This window comes from Oreochromis aureus, linkage group 9 (genome assembly GCF_013358895.1).
Source record: "Oreochromis aureus strain Israel breed Guangdong linkage group 9, ZZ_aureus, whole genome shotgun sequence".
Lineage (NCBI taxonomy): Eukaryota > Metazoa > Chordata > Actinopteri > Cichliformes > Cichlidae > Oreochromis > Oreochromis aureus.
In genome coordinates, this window is record NC_052950.1 from 21,009,573 (window position 1) to 21,024,114 (window position 14,542).

General features: G+C 41.4%; 2 protein-coding genes across 8 annotated transcripts in view; one reads left to right on the forward strand and one right to left on the reverse strand.

The window, feature by feature from the left end:
• Positions 1-2: 2 nt before the first annotated feature.
• Positions 3-9,159, forward strand: nsun6 (NOP2/Sun RNA methyltransferase 6). 2 transcript variants are annotated; one of them, XM_039617046.1, is made up of 12 exons: positions 3-70; positions 376-475; positions 2,031-2,186; positions 2,305-2,402; positions 2,656-2,762; positions 2,951-3,104; positions 3,483-3,564; positions 4,019-4,138; positions 5,376-5,520; positions 5,602-5,747; positions 7,835-7,960; positions 8,041-9,159. In XM_039617046.1, exons 2-12 carry the CDS (start codon positions 401-403, stop codon positions 8,218-8,220), a joined length of 1,389 nt encoding a protein of 462 aa, XP_039472980.1. In that variant the 5' UTR covers positions 3-70; positions 376-400; the 3' UTR covers positions 8,221-9,159. The 2 variants fall into 2 exon arrangements, with proteins under 2 accessions (XP_039472980.1, XP_039472981.1); XM_039617047.1 differs by having other exon boundaries at positions 2,308-2,402.
• A 1,520-nt stretch (positions 9,160-10,679) lies between these two features.
• cacnb2a (calcium channel, voltage-dependent, beta 2a) overlaps positions 10,680-14,542 on the reverse strand; it is a 73,359-nt gene continuing 69,496 nt past the window's right edge. For 5 of the 6 annotated variants that reach the window (XM_039617530.1, XM_039617528.1, XM_039617532.1 and 2 more), the window contains one exon: positions 10,680-14,010. In XM_039617530.1, coding sequence (XP_039473464.1) covers positions 13,264-14,010 — 747 coding nt within the window. In that variant the 3' untranslated portion in view covers positions 10,680-13,263. The remainder of the gene's footprint in view (positions 14,011-14,542) is intronic. The other variant, XM_039617529.1, reaches the window with a different exon arrangement.

Genomic DNA, 14,542 nt, shown 5'->3' on the forward strand with positions numbered 1-14,542 from the left:
CTATGATGTATGCGGAAGTACTTGCAAGAAGCATGCCAAAACAATCCGGTGGACTCCACGCTGCTCAGAAGTGAGTAACAAAATACAATTAAAAGCACATTTACAATGAAATCAGACCTGGAGCGGAAAGAGAATTTAACAGTCAATGTATTAAATTAATTTTAAGAAGCGGACGTGTTGAATGTTACAGAGTCGTTTAAGTAATACGATCTTTCATACACTTGGAGAAATTGGCTGGTCTAGCAATAACATTTTGGTCTGTACAACAGGTATCGCTGAATTGTTGGCCTCTTTAGGTTTCCACATTAATCCAGTGGCGGTGATAATTAAGATGTCCATCTGACACGTGTTGCTTTCCTGCTTTCCTTTTCACAGTCTGAAGCCTTGTTAAACAGAGGGAATGTCGATTTTCCCACGAATTTCCCTGAAGCCTGAAGTGACTGAATATCTTAAGAGTGTATTCTTAAACAATGAGGTAAGAAGACTTCACATGCACTTCTTGGAATCGCTGTCTTCCCTTTCAAATGAAAAGATAACTCACTGAGGGAGTAGTTAGGATGCTACAAGTCGTCATTTATCGGCGTGTGGTTTCATTTAGCTGTTACAGTATATTTTCTGCAAATCTCTCTCCGCATAACAGTCACGAAAACCCTTTGAGAACCATAAAACAGTCACATGTGACTTTCTAACAAGAAATATTAAGTAATCTTTAACAGAAGTCCTGCTCCCTTAAACACTGATGGGTTTTCTCATTCATTTGTTTTTACGGATTACTCATATTACATTTCTGTTGTATGCAGTCAGGCATTGAAAGAGCTCAGAAAACATTCTGGATACTGATTCTGAAAAAGTAGTTAATGTATTCATTATTTCTAGGCTGGACTATTGTAATTCATTGTTATTGGGTTGATCCGAAAGCTCCCTGAAAAGCCTCCAGGCACAACAAAGAAGCATCATATTTCTCCTATGTTGGCATCTCTTCATTGGCTCCCTGTTAAATCCAGAAAATGAATTTAAAATCCTTTTCCTCACATACAAAGCCTTTAATAATCAGGCACCGTCATCTCTTAAAGACCTCATAGTAACTTATTATCCTAACGGAGCTCTTCATTCTCAGACTGCCGGCTTACATGGGGTTTCTAGAGTTTTTAAAAGTAGAATGGGAGGCAGAAACTTCAGCCATCAGGCCCCCCTCCTGTGGAACCATCTTCCAGTTTGGGTCCAGGGAATAGACACCCTCTGTACTTTTAATATAGTTAAAGTATAGAGGTAGTTAGGGCTGGATCAGGTGACCCTGTCATTAGATTTTTGTCTCTGCTCTTAGTCTGTATTTTGTCTTCTCTTCTCTTTCTCCTCACCCCCAGCGGGTCACAGCAGATGGTTCAGCCTGGTTCTATTAAAAGGGAGTTTTTGCTTCCTACCCTTTCAAAGTGCTTGCTTAAATGGGTCACTCAGTTTTTAATGTTACTGTTGTTTCTTTACCTTAAAGCCTAAAGCACTTTTACATATCACATTTATATTAAAAAAACAGAATTGAATTGATGTTTTTATTGTTATGAAATCCTATTTTCTAAAATTTAAAACATTTAAAACATTAAAAAAACATAACAAAGATGCGGAGACCGTAATGAGAAGTCATTTTGAAACACATTTTGAGAGTAAGTCACATTCACTTCACACTTCACTGAGGAACTGACTGAAAATCTAATTACTGCAACCATTCAAAGCAGCAAAAACATTATGAAAAAAATAGTTATTAGGTACGTCCAGAGATTTTTTTAACATATTTTTTTTTCATTTCTTTTGTACTGGTTTTGATCATTATGCAGTGTGCGAATGTTAGACAAGGTGCTTAAATATAGAAAAAGGTGAGTGAGAATTGTAGTAAGGAGTGCTTTAGGTGCTCAGAGTAGAAAAGCACTTTATAAGTACCAGTCTGTTTACCATCTACAAACAGTTCTTTTGTGTTACTTCATCAACATAAAGGCACAATGTATGCTTTTTATTACCTAACCCTTCTATTTTATTAGGTTTTAACGGCGGTGGGTCATCAGGAGGCAGAGCATCGTTTCCACAAGCTGCTCTCATGTCTGTCTCACCCACCTTCATACACCTGCGTACGAGCCAGCACCCATCTCGCCCCCCTTGAGGAGATCAGGCAGCGGCTGGCAGAAGAGCTGAGGAAGGTGAGTCTTTGTCTGGTAACAGAATGAAGAGGGTGTAAGAAAACCCACACAATGGGCTTTGGTATTTGGTTGCAGTGTGTTGGAGTCACGCTTATTTAGTTTGTTGTCATTTTTCTAGCAGCAGATGTGCAGCTCGTCAGCAGAGGAAGTCTCTGTGCAGATTCTGCCACACCCACGAATTGCAGATGTGCTGATCCTTCCTGTTGAAGGTCCGAGGTATGCGAGGAATGCTTCAGATAACTCTTAATCTGCTCTGTAGAGGTCACACTCAGCACCATGTGGGCCTCTGAGGTTCTGTCTCCAACATCCAAGTGGAACAGCAACAACACAGGAAATATTTCTGATAACAAAGGAACAACAAACACACCCTCAGATAGCTGCCAACAAACTGTCAGTCAAAGAGAAGAATGGCATTTTTGTGCTTGCATCCTCTGTAACCATGTGTTCGTTCTTTGTCCTGTACTCTCAGACCTGTGAAGCAGCTCAGCTCAGAGGTGGTGGTGGGCGCTCAGTGTGGCAGCGCCGTGCTGAGAGGCGCTCACGTCTTCGCCCCGGGGATCCTCGGCAGCCCCAAATGTAAGACTTGAAAACAGTAAAAGTGAAGTGAGGCTGTGAATACTTAGAGCAGTGGTGTGTTTGTTTTCTTCACCTGCTCTGTGATTAGGAAGCATGTTTTACTTTTTGCCAAAGTATCTTCGTTTGTTCCAAGTGTTGATTATCTTCCTTAAACCGAACCGTGTGCTGTTTTTATTTTTCCTTGTTAGACATGAAGGCGGGGGATTTGGTGTCCGTCTTCTCTGACCTGGAGGGCAGGTGCACCCGAGGAGCCACCAGCTTCCAGGGGAAGAAGGTATTTGTGGGTAATGGAGTAGCCGAAATGGATCGCTCCACTATCTTCTGCACAGATGAGCCTGCCAGGTAAGTAAACACTGTCTTTTTTAAATACATGCATGACTCTGTAAGGTAGCTAAAACTGCATTTTTTTTTTTTTTTTTTAAAAAGCTTTGAGCATTACAAAGTTAAAGCACATCATTGCACAGCCATGGTTTATGCTATGGAGCAATAAACAGGCCAGGTTTTCAGGGGACAAATGGTAATTTTGGTAATTATTTAATTATTTTGTGGAAATAGAAATAATTTATGGTTTCTAAAGAAAACTGGTATGTTTAGAAATGCTATGTTTAAAATGCCTTGCTCTTCTATAAAAGCACCTTGGACAATGTGGACAGAAGCTTTAAATTTACTCTTTATCTTAGAAACGTGAAGTTGATTAGTTGTTGTCTTTTTTTCTTTCAGAGGTATCGGTATCCGAATGGTGGAGCCGCTTTACAGAAGTCCATCCTTTGATGGTGTTTTACCTAGCCTAGTGTTCCTGCAGGTATTTTTTATTAGAGCCGCAATGAGCTAAAGTCGGTGTAATAAACTAGAACCGCATTGGACCTTTATTAAAGTGGACCTATAATTCTGATTTCCAAAATAATCCGTATTTTTTGTTATAACTGGCTTTGTTGTAGCCCCTCAGTTTATTCTGTGGTTCAGATAAACTGTCCTGTATCGTTCTGGAACAGCTGCACCTTGCAAACAGATGGTTTGAGCAGCAGGTGGATCAGGAGTCTCATAGGATATCCGCTCTTTATGACATCATACTGATCCAAGAATTTAAAAAACTGCCTAAAACATTCCTACAGAATGACAGAAAATGTGGACTAGCGTATTAGGTCCACTTTAAAAAGAGCAGCAGTGAGGTTTCAGTCTGAATAAACCAGGAACTGTATTGTATACATGTTGTGTCCACATCACTGCCCAAACTGAGCTGAATCCATGTTGCGCAGAACCTCCCGTCTGTGGTTGTGGGACACGTGCTCGGGCCTCGTCCTGGAGAGCGCATCCTGGATATGTGCGCTGCGCCTGGAGGGAAGACCTGCCACATTGCTGCGCTCATGGGAGATCAGGTACGGCTTCTTGTGTCCAGATGCGATCATAATTAATATTCAGAGTTACATTTACACGGTGTTTTCAACAGCATTCATGTCTGAGGCTTTGCTCACAGTGGAAACCCGCACGTGCAGAAGAAAATAACAGATATGTCACACACGGCACTAAAGTAGTTATTGTTCATAGTTTATTTAAAAGTTGATAAACAATGGAAGCCAGTAATTTTGTGAGCAAATGAAAATAAAGACAAGAATAAAGAGACGCAGCTTTTTTTATTTAGAGTTTTTATGGCTCCAAATGACAGAAATCAGTCAGTTAAACTAAAAGACCTCCGGACTTTTATGTCTTTAAGACTTGCCTGTAATTTTCTCCTAGATTCAGACAAACTGAGGTTATTATATTTGAAACTTAGCAACATGGTGTCTAACCAGATACTTACTCTGGATGGCATTACCTTTGGATTCAGTAACACTTTGAGGAACCTTGGATTGTTTTTGACCAGGACACACGTAACAAACAAATATGTAGGACTGCTTTCTTGCATTTGCACAATATCTCTGGAATTAGAAACATCCTGTCTCAGAGTGATGTTAGAAAACTAATTCATGCAGTCATTACTTCTTGGCTGGACTATTGTCATTCATTGTTACTGTTAAAAGACTCCAGTTAATCCAAAACACCACATGGTTATGGCCCATGTGAAAATCACCAGGATATACTTCTATAAACTTAAAAAATGTAACAATTGGAGAAATGTTTGGGGTATTTTTGTTTTTTTAATGCAGTTATTTGACTGGTCCATGTGGATGGTATGTTGCCCATGAACTAGAATGAATTTGACACCCCTGATTTAGTTCTCAAACAACACTTTACATTAACTGTTAACATAGAAAATGATCCAAGTGGAATTTAGGTACATTTAAGGTCAGCATGATAATGTCAGTAAATGTTTATTTGTTCATTTCTCATTGAAAAACACATATAGATATATTACAGTGTATCTGTGCCCCACCAAAGGGGCCCACCACCACCCCACTGGGGGGCCTGATCTGTGTCCAACCTGGAGGAGAGGGCAGACAACAACACGTTCATCTTTGTGTAATAACATTAGTGATTAGATTGTCTCCTTGTTAGCATTTACTTGATTTAACTAAAAAGTCTCCTGAGATAAAAACAAGCAGTCTAGGATTGTAATGTGTGAAATTTCCTTCCTTTTTAAGTTGTTTCTAATATTTTTCTTTTTCTCCGACACAGGGAGAGGTCGTAGCCTTGGACAGGATCCGGAATAAGATCGACCGCATTCGTCAAAATGCACAAATGTTACATTTGCAAAGCGTGAAGGCGCACTGCTTTAACAGCACTCAGGCTGTGAGCAGTGACCCAGCACAGGAAACTGAAGGTACAGTCCAGAGTTTATCTATCATGTAAATATCCGGGGTTCATAATAAATAGGTAGCAACTCAGTGTCTGTGTTTCCCAGGACCTCCGTTCCCTCCAGAGAGTTTTGACCGGGTTCTGCTCGATGCGCCCTGCAGCGGCCTCGGACAGAGACCCAACATGGGCAGCACCTGGAGCCTCAAAGAGATCTGCTCCTACCAGCCACTGCAGCGCAAGTTATTTCATGCTGTAGGTTTTACTTCACACACATAAACCACGTTTTATCATCTTAACATCACAGCACTACTAGCGTTCTTTAACCTGTAGGTGGCGGCATTGGATAGAAATTCCACTGCAGGATGATCACAGCTCAGATTTACTTGTTTAACGTCACTGTGAGGTTTGAACCTCACTTCTCAGGGTTATGTGCAGTTTTACAAGTCTGTTCAAAAGTGCGAAGACAAAGCAAACTGTCATTTCAAATTTCTGCGAATAACCTTTTGAGACCTGATCATTTTCTGTGATTTAGATTACAAAAATTCAATTGAATTCAGTTTTATTTATGTAGCGCCAAATCACAATAACAGTTGTCTCAAGGTGCTTTATATTGTGAGGTAAAGACCCAACACTGATACAGAGAACACAGAGAAAACCCCAACAATCACTTACATGGAAACCAGCACAGAGGACATCCTTCGGTAGAGCTTCATCAGTGTTTCCTCGGGGCTAACCAGCCTGCAGGCTAAAGAAACATATGTGCACGTGTTTGCATACAACGCATGTCAACACACAGTTTTGTCCACTTGGGGATATTTCACTGATCTGTGACTTGTCACCATCTTTTATATGGCAAAGTTCTCTAAGCAGACTGCACTTTGTAAAATAAAACTTATATTTTATTCACAATTAGAAAATAGAAACCACATCAAAGATTTAGAAAATGAAAATGAAGCATTTGAAGAAAAATATGAGGTCACTTTGAATTTGATGGCAGCAGCGTGTCTCGATAAAGTTGGAGGAGGCCGTGTTTACCACTGTGTGGCATCCCCTCTTCTTGTAGCAGCAGCCTATAGACATCTGGGGAGTGAGGAGAGCAGCTGCTGGAATTTTGGGAAAAGAATGTTGCCCCATTCTCGTCTGATATAGGATTCTAGCTGCTCAACAGTCATGGATCTTCGTTGTCATATTTTGTGTACACTACACTACACCAAGAAAGGCATTCTTTTGAACTGAGCCTCGCCCAGAGAAGACAGTGGCGTTGGTGGATCACGGTCACTTATGGCTCCTACTTTGCGTGATAGAGCTTTAACCTACATTTGCGGGTCCCTCGGTGGACTGCGTTCACAGAGGGATTTCTGGAAGTGTTCCTAAGTTTGTGCATTGATTTCCATCACAAAATCTTTTCTGCTTTTAATCCAAAAGCAGGTGCTCCTTCCTGAAGGTGCTCCTTCAACTAAAGATTCCTCCAGATTCAGAATCAGTTGATGCTCTTCTTATACCCAGTCCTGCTGCCATCCACTTCCAAATGGATGTGAATATTTTTCATGACGTGGTAAAATATCTCACTTTTAGTGAATGATTTCAGACACAAACACAGTCCACAGGTTTATGATAAAAACATACTGGCTCATTACTGCCCCCCAGAGGAGTTCACACAGCCAGAATGTCATAAATGATGAGAATTAGAGATAATAGCTCCTGTGTGTTTTCCCTTCAGTGATCATAACAGGCAATACTTTTGGAAGCAAATGTTAAAAAGCGACACATTTTAAAATGTTTCCAATTTTACAAAAGAATGCAGTTCAAAACAGAGCTTTACTGGTTCCTTTGGGAAATATGCACCTGGTTAACCCCGTTTCAGTTAAAAAGCATCACTCATTTACTCCCACGACTTTTTTTGATAATTGCCATTTTGAAGCCATTCATTTGCATTTTGACCATCAGCATGTGTGTTTTTAAGGCAGAGGTGACCAGCTACCAGCATAAGGACACCTGACAGGGGGAAAACAATCCAAAGATGCCAAAACCATTTGTGTTGTTCTAGGCTGTGAAGATGATCTTTAATACTTTAAATTTGGGCCTTTTAAACATGACAGTCTGTGGGAATTTCCTCAGTTTTGGCGCTAGCCTCAAGTAGCCACAGGAGGATCTGTAATTTATTTGGCACTTACTTTTCAGCCCTGGAGGTTACCGCTAAAAAAGAGCAGCAAAAAATGAACTGAAACCAAATAGTTTTGGTCCAGTGCTTCTAAAACTCAATAAAATGTTAATAAAACCACCAATTACACCGACTATAAAGCCAGTATGTGAATACGTACCTGTCTGTGTCTCTGCAGGCGGTGCGGCTGCTGAAGAAAGGTGGTGTTTTGGTGTACAGCACCTGCACAGTGACTCTAGCAGAGAACGAGGAGCAGGTAGCTTGGGCCCTTGACACCTTCCCCTGCCTCTCACTTCAGCCACAGGTAAAGCACTTGAACCACATGGACATGACTACAAATGTAAAAATCACAGATTTAAACCTTTTTTTTGTTGTTTTTTTCAGGAGCCCCACATCGGTGCTGAAGGCATGTCTGGAGCCGGCCTTCCACCTGAGCAGCTGCGCCTCCTCCAGAGGTTCAGTCCCGAGCTGAGCTGGGAGCAGACGGAAGCTACAGCCCCGCTCCCCTGCAGAGCCGACAGCGACACTATCGGCTTCTTTATTGCTAAGTTCCTGAAAAACTAACCCGAGGGCTCGCGCTCTCGCACGGGGCTCATATGAGACAGCAAAACGGGAACAATAGTGTTTATATTACGACACTCTGTGTGCTTTGACGGGCCAGTGTTGACAAAGAGCTCCCTGCGCTGTTTACAGCATCTGCCTCTTAACAGCTGCTCTCTAAAACCGTGGGCCATATAGGGATAAGCTTTATAAACACCAGGGGAGGGGTGGGATGGAAGAGGGTGGTGGTGGCGGGGGGGCACGTGGCGACGGAGTCCGGATGAGTAACGGCAAATGCAGCAGCAGCAGCGCTGCGGTTGCTATAACAACAGTGACGACACAGCTGCCATGGTGACGGATTTGCTGGAGAATGGATCAGGAAGTAGGTGTAGAAAGAGGCCATGAGAGGAATTAACAATTTAGTGTCTTTGCAGCGCTGGAGACGACTGGGACGTTTAATTAGGACTTCTGGAGCCTGCAGGAAAGAGGAGACGCTTGTGTTTGGCTCAGTCTCTGCATTCATCAGAGGGAAATGTTGCTCAGTTTTTCAGAATAAGAGCACATTTAAAGGGAGGCTGTTTCTGTTTTTGGAAGTGGTTAAGAGTAAAGATGTGAGAGGAAAAAAGATGTTAGTAAAATTATGACTTCCAGGATATTTAGACCTTATTTTTTTACCAATAGAATAACAGTTAATTTAAATAATTCCTTAAAAACAAAATGCCAAAATAGTCCAGAGGTTTTTTCATGATGGTAGGGTTTACTCCTAGAAGACCTTTGCATATGATCTCAAACCATTTGTCAATTGTTGTCTAAATTCCTTTTAACTAATTGTTTTTAGCAGAGGTTAAAAAGAATTTTAGCTATTTTTTTTTTCCTTTTTCTCTTTTGTTATTTATTCCTTTTTATGCAAGCAAAACAAAAATCGTCTTAGTTGTAGAATAAAATTGATCTGTTTTAAAGGCTTTCAGGTGTTTCTTATATTTGAACACTTAGTCAACACATCCTAGATAAACGTCACGCACTCATTTCTTTAATTTTGCTAGAAAAATTGGAAACCGGCGCAGAGAACATTACTATACAGGACCAAAAACTGCTAAAGAGCTTGACAGTCAATGTTTGGTAGGACCATTCTTCAACACAGTCTGAGTTTTCTTAGGCAAGCTTTCCTGTAATTTCCTCAAGTAGTCTTCAGGAATAATTTTCTGGGCTTCTCAAAGGACCTTCAAAGCTCTTCTTTGCTTTTTGCTGCTTGTGTTTCATTCTCTGTTAAGATCATCCCACACTACTTCATTGATGTTGAGGGCTGGGCCATGACTGATAGTGTTCCACTGTGTCTTTTATCCAGGTATGTTTTTATTGCATTGGTAATAATTTGGATGCATCGCTCCATCAGACCTGTTACCACTGATTTTAAGCTAAGTTCTTGTGTTATTCGGCATACCTCAAATTAAATGTTCTCCCTGTTTGCTTTCCTAATCAATGGCTTCTTGACAGCCATCGATTGTTTCGCCTAAATATACAATTTAGTTGCTTCTTTTCTCTGTTGTATGTTGTACAACACTGGCTCTTCTCTTCAGTTAGGTGGCTTTTGCACTTAAATTACTCATTAAAATGGTTTGTTAGACAGAAAAAGTTTGGTAATCTCCTTTAAAATATTACAGAAACGTCTGGCACTTTTTCATATTCATTAGAATATTTGGGGTGTAGATACTTGGTGCGATGAAAATCGACATTTAATGGCATCTTATTTCTCTGTGGGATGTTATGATCTTCAATTTTTCAAAGCTTTCTGATGTTCCCATAATCAAAGGCTTGGTAAAATAATTGATTCTCCACTTCCACTTCATATCTGCTCACACACATTATAGTGTGTTACATATTGCTACATGTTCATACGTGCTTATGGATGCCAAATATAGGAACTAATTTATTCAGTGCAAATTTAAAATGGCTGTCCAATAAATCCGCAGCCTGTGTGCAATTTATAGATCCGTGCCAGCAGTGCACAGACATCTGGCCCGTTCCTCTGACACGCAGCATTTTGAGGACCTTCACTATGACCTCAGCTCAATCCCCTTTCCTGGGAATAACATCAGACTCTTATCAGTCCACGCACACATCTGTCTGCGCTGCACTACACCTCCCTGCATCTAAACTGCATGTGAGTGCAGACTCGCTGCACCATTGAAGATTTGTTTTTCCCCGGTTTCACATTAAAATTCAAGATCAAATATGCCGCATATCTGAGTTTGTCTGTTATGAAGGCAGCTGTGAGTGTGTGTGGAGGCAGCTTCCTATTTTAGATGCATCCCCTCAGCATTGTCATTCATGTCGGGGTTGTCATGACGACTCAGGAGGCAGGCCGGTGAGTCTACCTCAATTTTTCAGTGGAGTTTCAGATGACTATTTATAGACGCACCGTTTCCCTCCTCTGTCTGGGTCTTCTGCTGACACAAACATCAAAACGGTCTCCCACTGCGTCAGTCGTTTGTTTCCAACTTTATTCTTCATATTTATGCAATATGTACACATGTACACTGTTATAAAATCTGTAGTGCTACCAATGTAGCATAGAAATGGACGAGTTTTTATAATTACAATTATCAGGCAAAAAAAAACATTTAAAAAAAAAAAGGTGAGGAGATGGTGTGTAAACAGAGGGCCAGAGTGCACGGACTCAAAGATCAACTAAAGTCTATTCAGGTTTTGATGATGTCGTTGACTCAGGCATACAGAGCAGGTAAAATATCCCCAAATCCACTAACTAGATCCTGTATTTTAGTCAGAAGAGTGAAAAGATGGCAAAAACTTAAAGGCAATATTTATCTGGTAAACACTTGGAATTATTTTTGTTTCTTTGGAATTTCAGAAATACCCACACTGAACAACATATCCTAAAATTAGCATTGTTTGTACTAAGAAATCAAAGTAGGACTTAAATGGAATTCATTAGAAAAGGGGTCAGAATTAATCCAAGATGAATCATCAGGACCTACGATTTGGTGGGAATGTTATATCAAATCCCTTTCACTTGAAACCAATGTGAAAAAGCCTGTTCCAATGTTATAAAATGTTTCTGGACCCATACAAAGAACAGTACTGCATGTGTTGAGAGGAAGTTACTGGAGAACTCTTTGTCTGTCTTGTAAGGCAAGACTAAGGTGCGCCTGCAAGAAGGCATGAATATGTTAAAACGTAACATCTAAAACCCGTGGAATCAAAAAAAGAAACTAAGCAGTAAGTGATGAACATACAATTAAAACGAGTAGTTTGACACTTTGGGAAATACGCTGTCAGAGTTAGAGCGATACCACTCTCATATATGAATCCCCCTCCCCCAGTAATGCCACAACCTGTTATTTGTAGGGTTTGTACAGATTTCACCAACACAAAATGGTAATTGTTGAGCTTTTAGAGGTGCTGGTGGGTGGTTTTTACCTTCAGAGAAACTGTTCACATGAGCTCTTTCCTCCTGTTTATTTGTGCTAAGCTAACCTGCTGTTGGCTCTACACTCCTACAGATATCAGAGTGGTATCAAGCTTTTCACCTGCTAAAAATCAATGCAGTCTGATATAACAGTGCTGCATTTATGAAGAGTATAGTATTCAGTTATTTTTGAATTAAAACAGTCATTGATTCAACTTTATGATTATTCTCAAATCTGTGATTTATGCTTACTAAAGGACTGAAAGCTGTTCTGCTTCTTAGAGACGCTACGCTTGGCTGATCCCTTATTCAAATTGGGTAGGTTTGGTAGAGTTTTTATACTGGATTTTCTTCTTGACACAACCCCGAAAGGGATTTGTGTCTGCCGTTTTGTCCAGTCCTTGTGGACCCCTTGATCACTTCAAGAACTGCTGCTATTTTAAGTCTATTTCTGACTATTTGTAGTAGGACATTTATAGATATACAGATATAGATGGTACAGGCCACCATTCAGGTTCTCTCCCCACAAATGCATGCCTCAGAAGATTCGTAAAACAGTCTGGTCCTGGTGGATAAACTGACAACTATGTGAATCTTGAAAATACAAAGAGAAAAACGAGCATGGTCCTGACCTAAAGCACTGCCACTGGGTTTGGACTCTTCCACTGAAAACTGCTGTTTGGTTGCTTGGTTGTAGCCTGAAAGCTAATTATCATGATGAGTTACAATCATGATAAACCTTAGAGCTAATCTGTTTAAAACAGAAGCTCTTTTGAGGTTTGTGGTTAAATCAGCAGAAACATGCAAGATCTCAAGTGACCTAAAAACAGGAGCAGCTCTGAAAGCGGTCCAGAGGTGTACAAGCAGACTACTTAGAAAATGAGTAGTTTCAACAGTTTTCAATGTAATTAAAGGAAGTGTTATGGAACCCTTTGATGGTATCTCATCAGTACTGTGACCAAAACAATAGGTACATCAAATAAAATCAATAGACTTCAACTATACTCTCTGAAAATCGAATGAACACATTCAGTGAATAAAAAGGTTCAACAAAAACTGAACACTATCACCTCCACCCAGATTATTTAATGCCATGCTCATTAGGTGTACCTAATAAACTGGCAACTATGTAAGTCTGGACAAGCAAATAACAAGTGTTATTTCCCAAAGTGTCAAACTATTCTGCAACTACAACATCAAAGTATGATGGCTGGTCAACCCTCGCAGTAGTCTGAAGGAACAAATGATTCAAGTGGTAGCAAGCAATAAAACTTAATAACAATAATAATAATAATATTAGAAACAATAAAAATTATAATGCTAATCACAGAAAGCACAGCTCAGTACAGAAAAAATTCTGCTTTTGTGTCATGCTTTATCAAACACAGGTTTAAAATATGCATATTTGAGAATATTCATGCATATCCACACATAAACAACGTCTATGCATAGATACACACATACATATATTCATATATTTATATTTGTATCTATGTAATCAAAATCCTGCCATTGAAAAAGATGCAACAGCATTTACAAAGAAGTGTACATAAATAGGATGCTGTGGTTTTTTAGGGTATAGCAGCACGATGGGAGGACAGAACAGAGTCCAGGAGGGCCGTGGGAGGGGTTCTGGTCTGTCACTGGTGGATGTACGAGTCTCTGGCCCATTCCCCTGCCTCACCCCTCTTTTTTGGAGCTACCTCCCCTTCTCTGTCCCTCTCCCTGTCCCGGTCGTAGTAGTGATGGTGGTGGTCGCGTGCCGGCCGGTGGTGGTGGTGAGAGCGCTGCTTGTTCCGCTCGTTGTGGTCCTGTTCGCGCTCTTTGGAGCGCTGCTGTCCCGTGCTGTGACCGGCCTCCTCCGCCCCGCTGCGGTGATGGTGGTGGTGGTGATGGTGGTTGTGGTCCCGGTGGGGCAGTGGCTCGTAACGCTGTTGCAGCTGGGGATGCCCCTCCCCTTGATCCTCATCGTCCTCCTCTTCCTGCTGGAGACGCTGAGTGTGCGGCTCAGTACAAGCCGAGTCCTTGCTCTCTCGGCTTTCTCGGCTCTCCCTGCTCTCGGGGGTCTCAGAGTCCAAAGTCTCTTGCCGGGAGAGGCCCCTGGCTTTACTGCTGTGATGGTGGTGGTGATGGTGGTTGTGGTGCTCAGTCCTGGTAGAAGATGACCGGTGGTGGACGTGCTGGGATCTCCTGGATGACTCTGTCCTAAGAGGCCTCTCCTCCTCATTGCCCTCCCCCTCCCCCTCCCCCTCCCCCTCTTCGTCAGCGTCGCCCTGGTCCAGGCTCTGGTGGTGGTGATGATGGTGGTGACGGTGATGGTGGTGCTGGTAATCCTCTTTGGAGCCTTTCCTCTCCACTTTATCTCCCTTCTGCTCTGTACTGTTTCCCTGAGATTAGCGACACACATCAGTCAGTATGATGGCACATACAAAGCCAGAAAGCATCACACCAAGCACACGCAAACTAAAAATCACATCACCCCAGTTGTTTCACCTAAATTCACACAGAACTACAAAGAAGATGTCACACTTGAACACACACGCTTTCTCATCAAATCCATTCATGGGCGACTCTGACCCGGGAGTAAGAACTCAAAAAAACAAGGCGTGCTCCTCGGCTTCAGCTTTCATCACTCGACCTCGCCGCACTTACCACACTAGCAAATACAAGCTCACTCCTGCTCCTCATCAATATCAGCGTTTTCTTCGCTCTCAGTCTTACATTGTGATGGCAGTGGATGGAGAAAGGGCAGAGATAAGGGCATTATGCAGCACTTACAGATGACTGAAATTGCCCATAAGGGTGAGGGTTGTTATAAAATATATTAAACAAAAACAATGGTTTAGAGCTGAGCTGAAAGGGAACTACAATTAAAAGTGAAATAAATGATTTCATGTTAAATACTGAAGTCCAGCTCTC

Coding starts and splice junctions, on each gene's coding strand:
- nsun6 (XM_039617046.1), top strand. CDS start 401: ATGTCGATTTTCCCACGAATTTCCCTGAAGCCTGAAGTGACTGAATAT. Junction 5,748..7,834: donor AGCGCAAGTTATTTCATGCT/GTAGGTTTTACT, acceptor GTGTCTCTGCAG/GCGGTGCGGCTGCTGAAGAA. Junction 7,961..8,040: donor GCCTCTCACTTCAGCCACAG/GTAAAGCACTTG, acceptor TGTTTTTTTCAG/GAGCCCCACATCGGTGCTGA.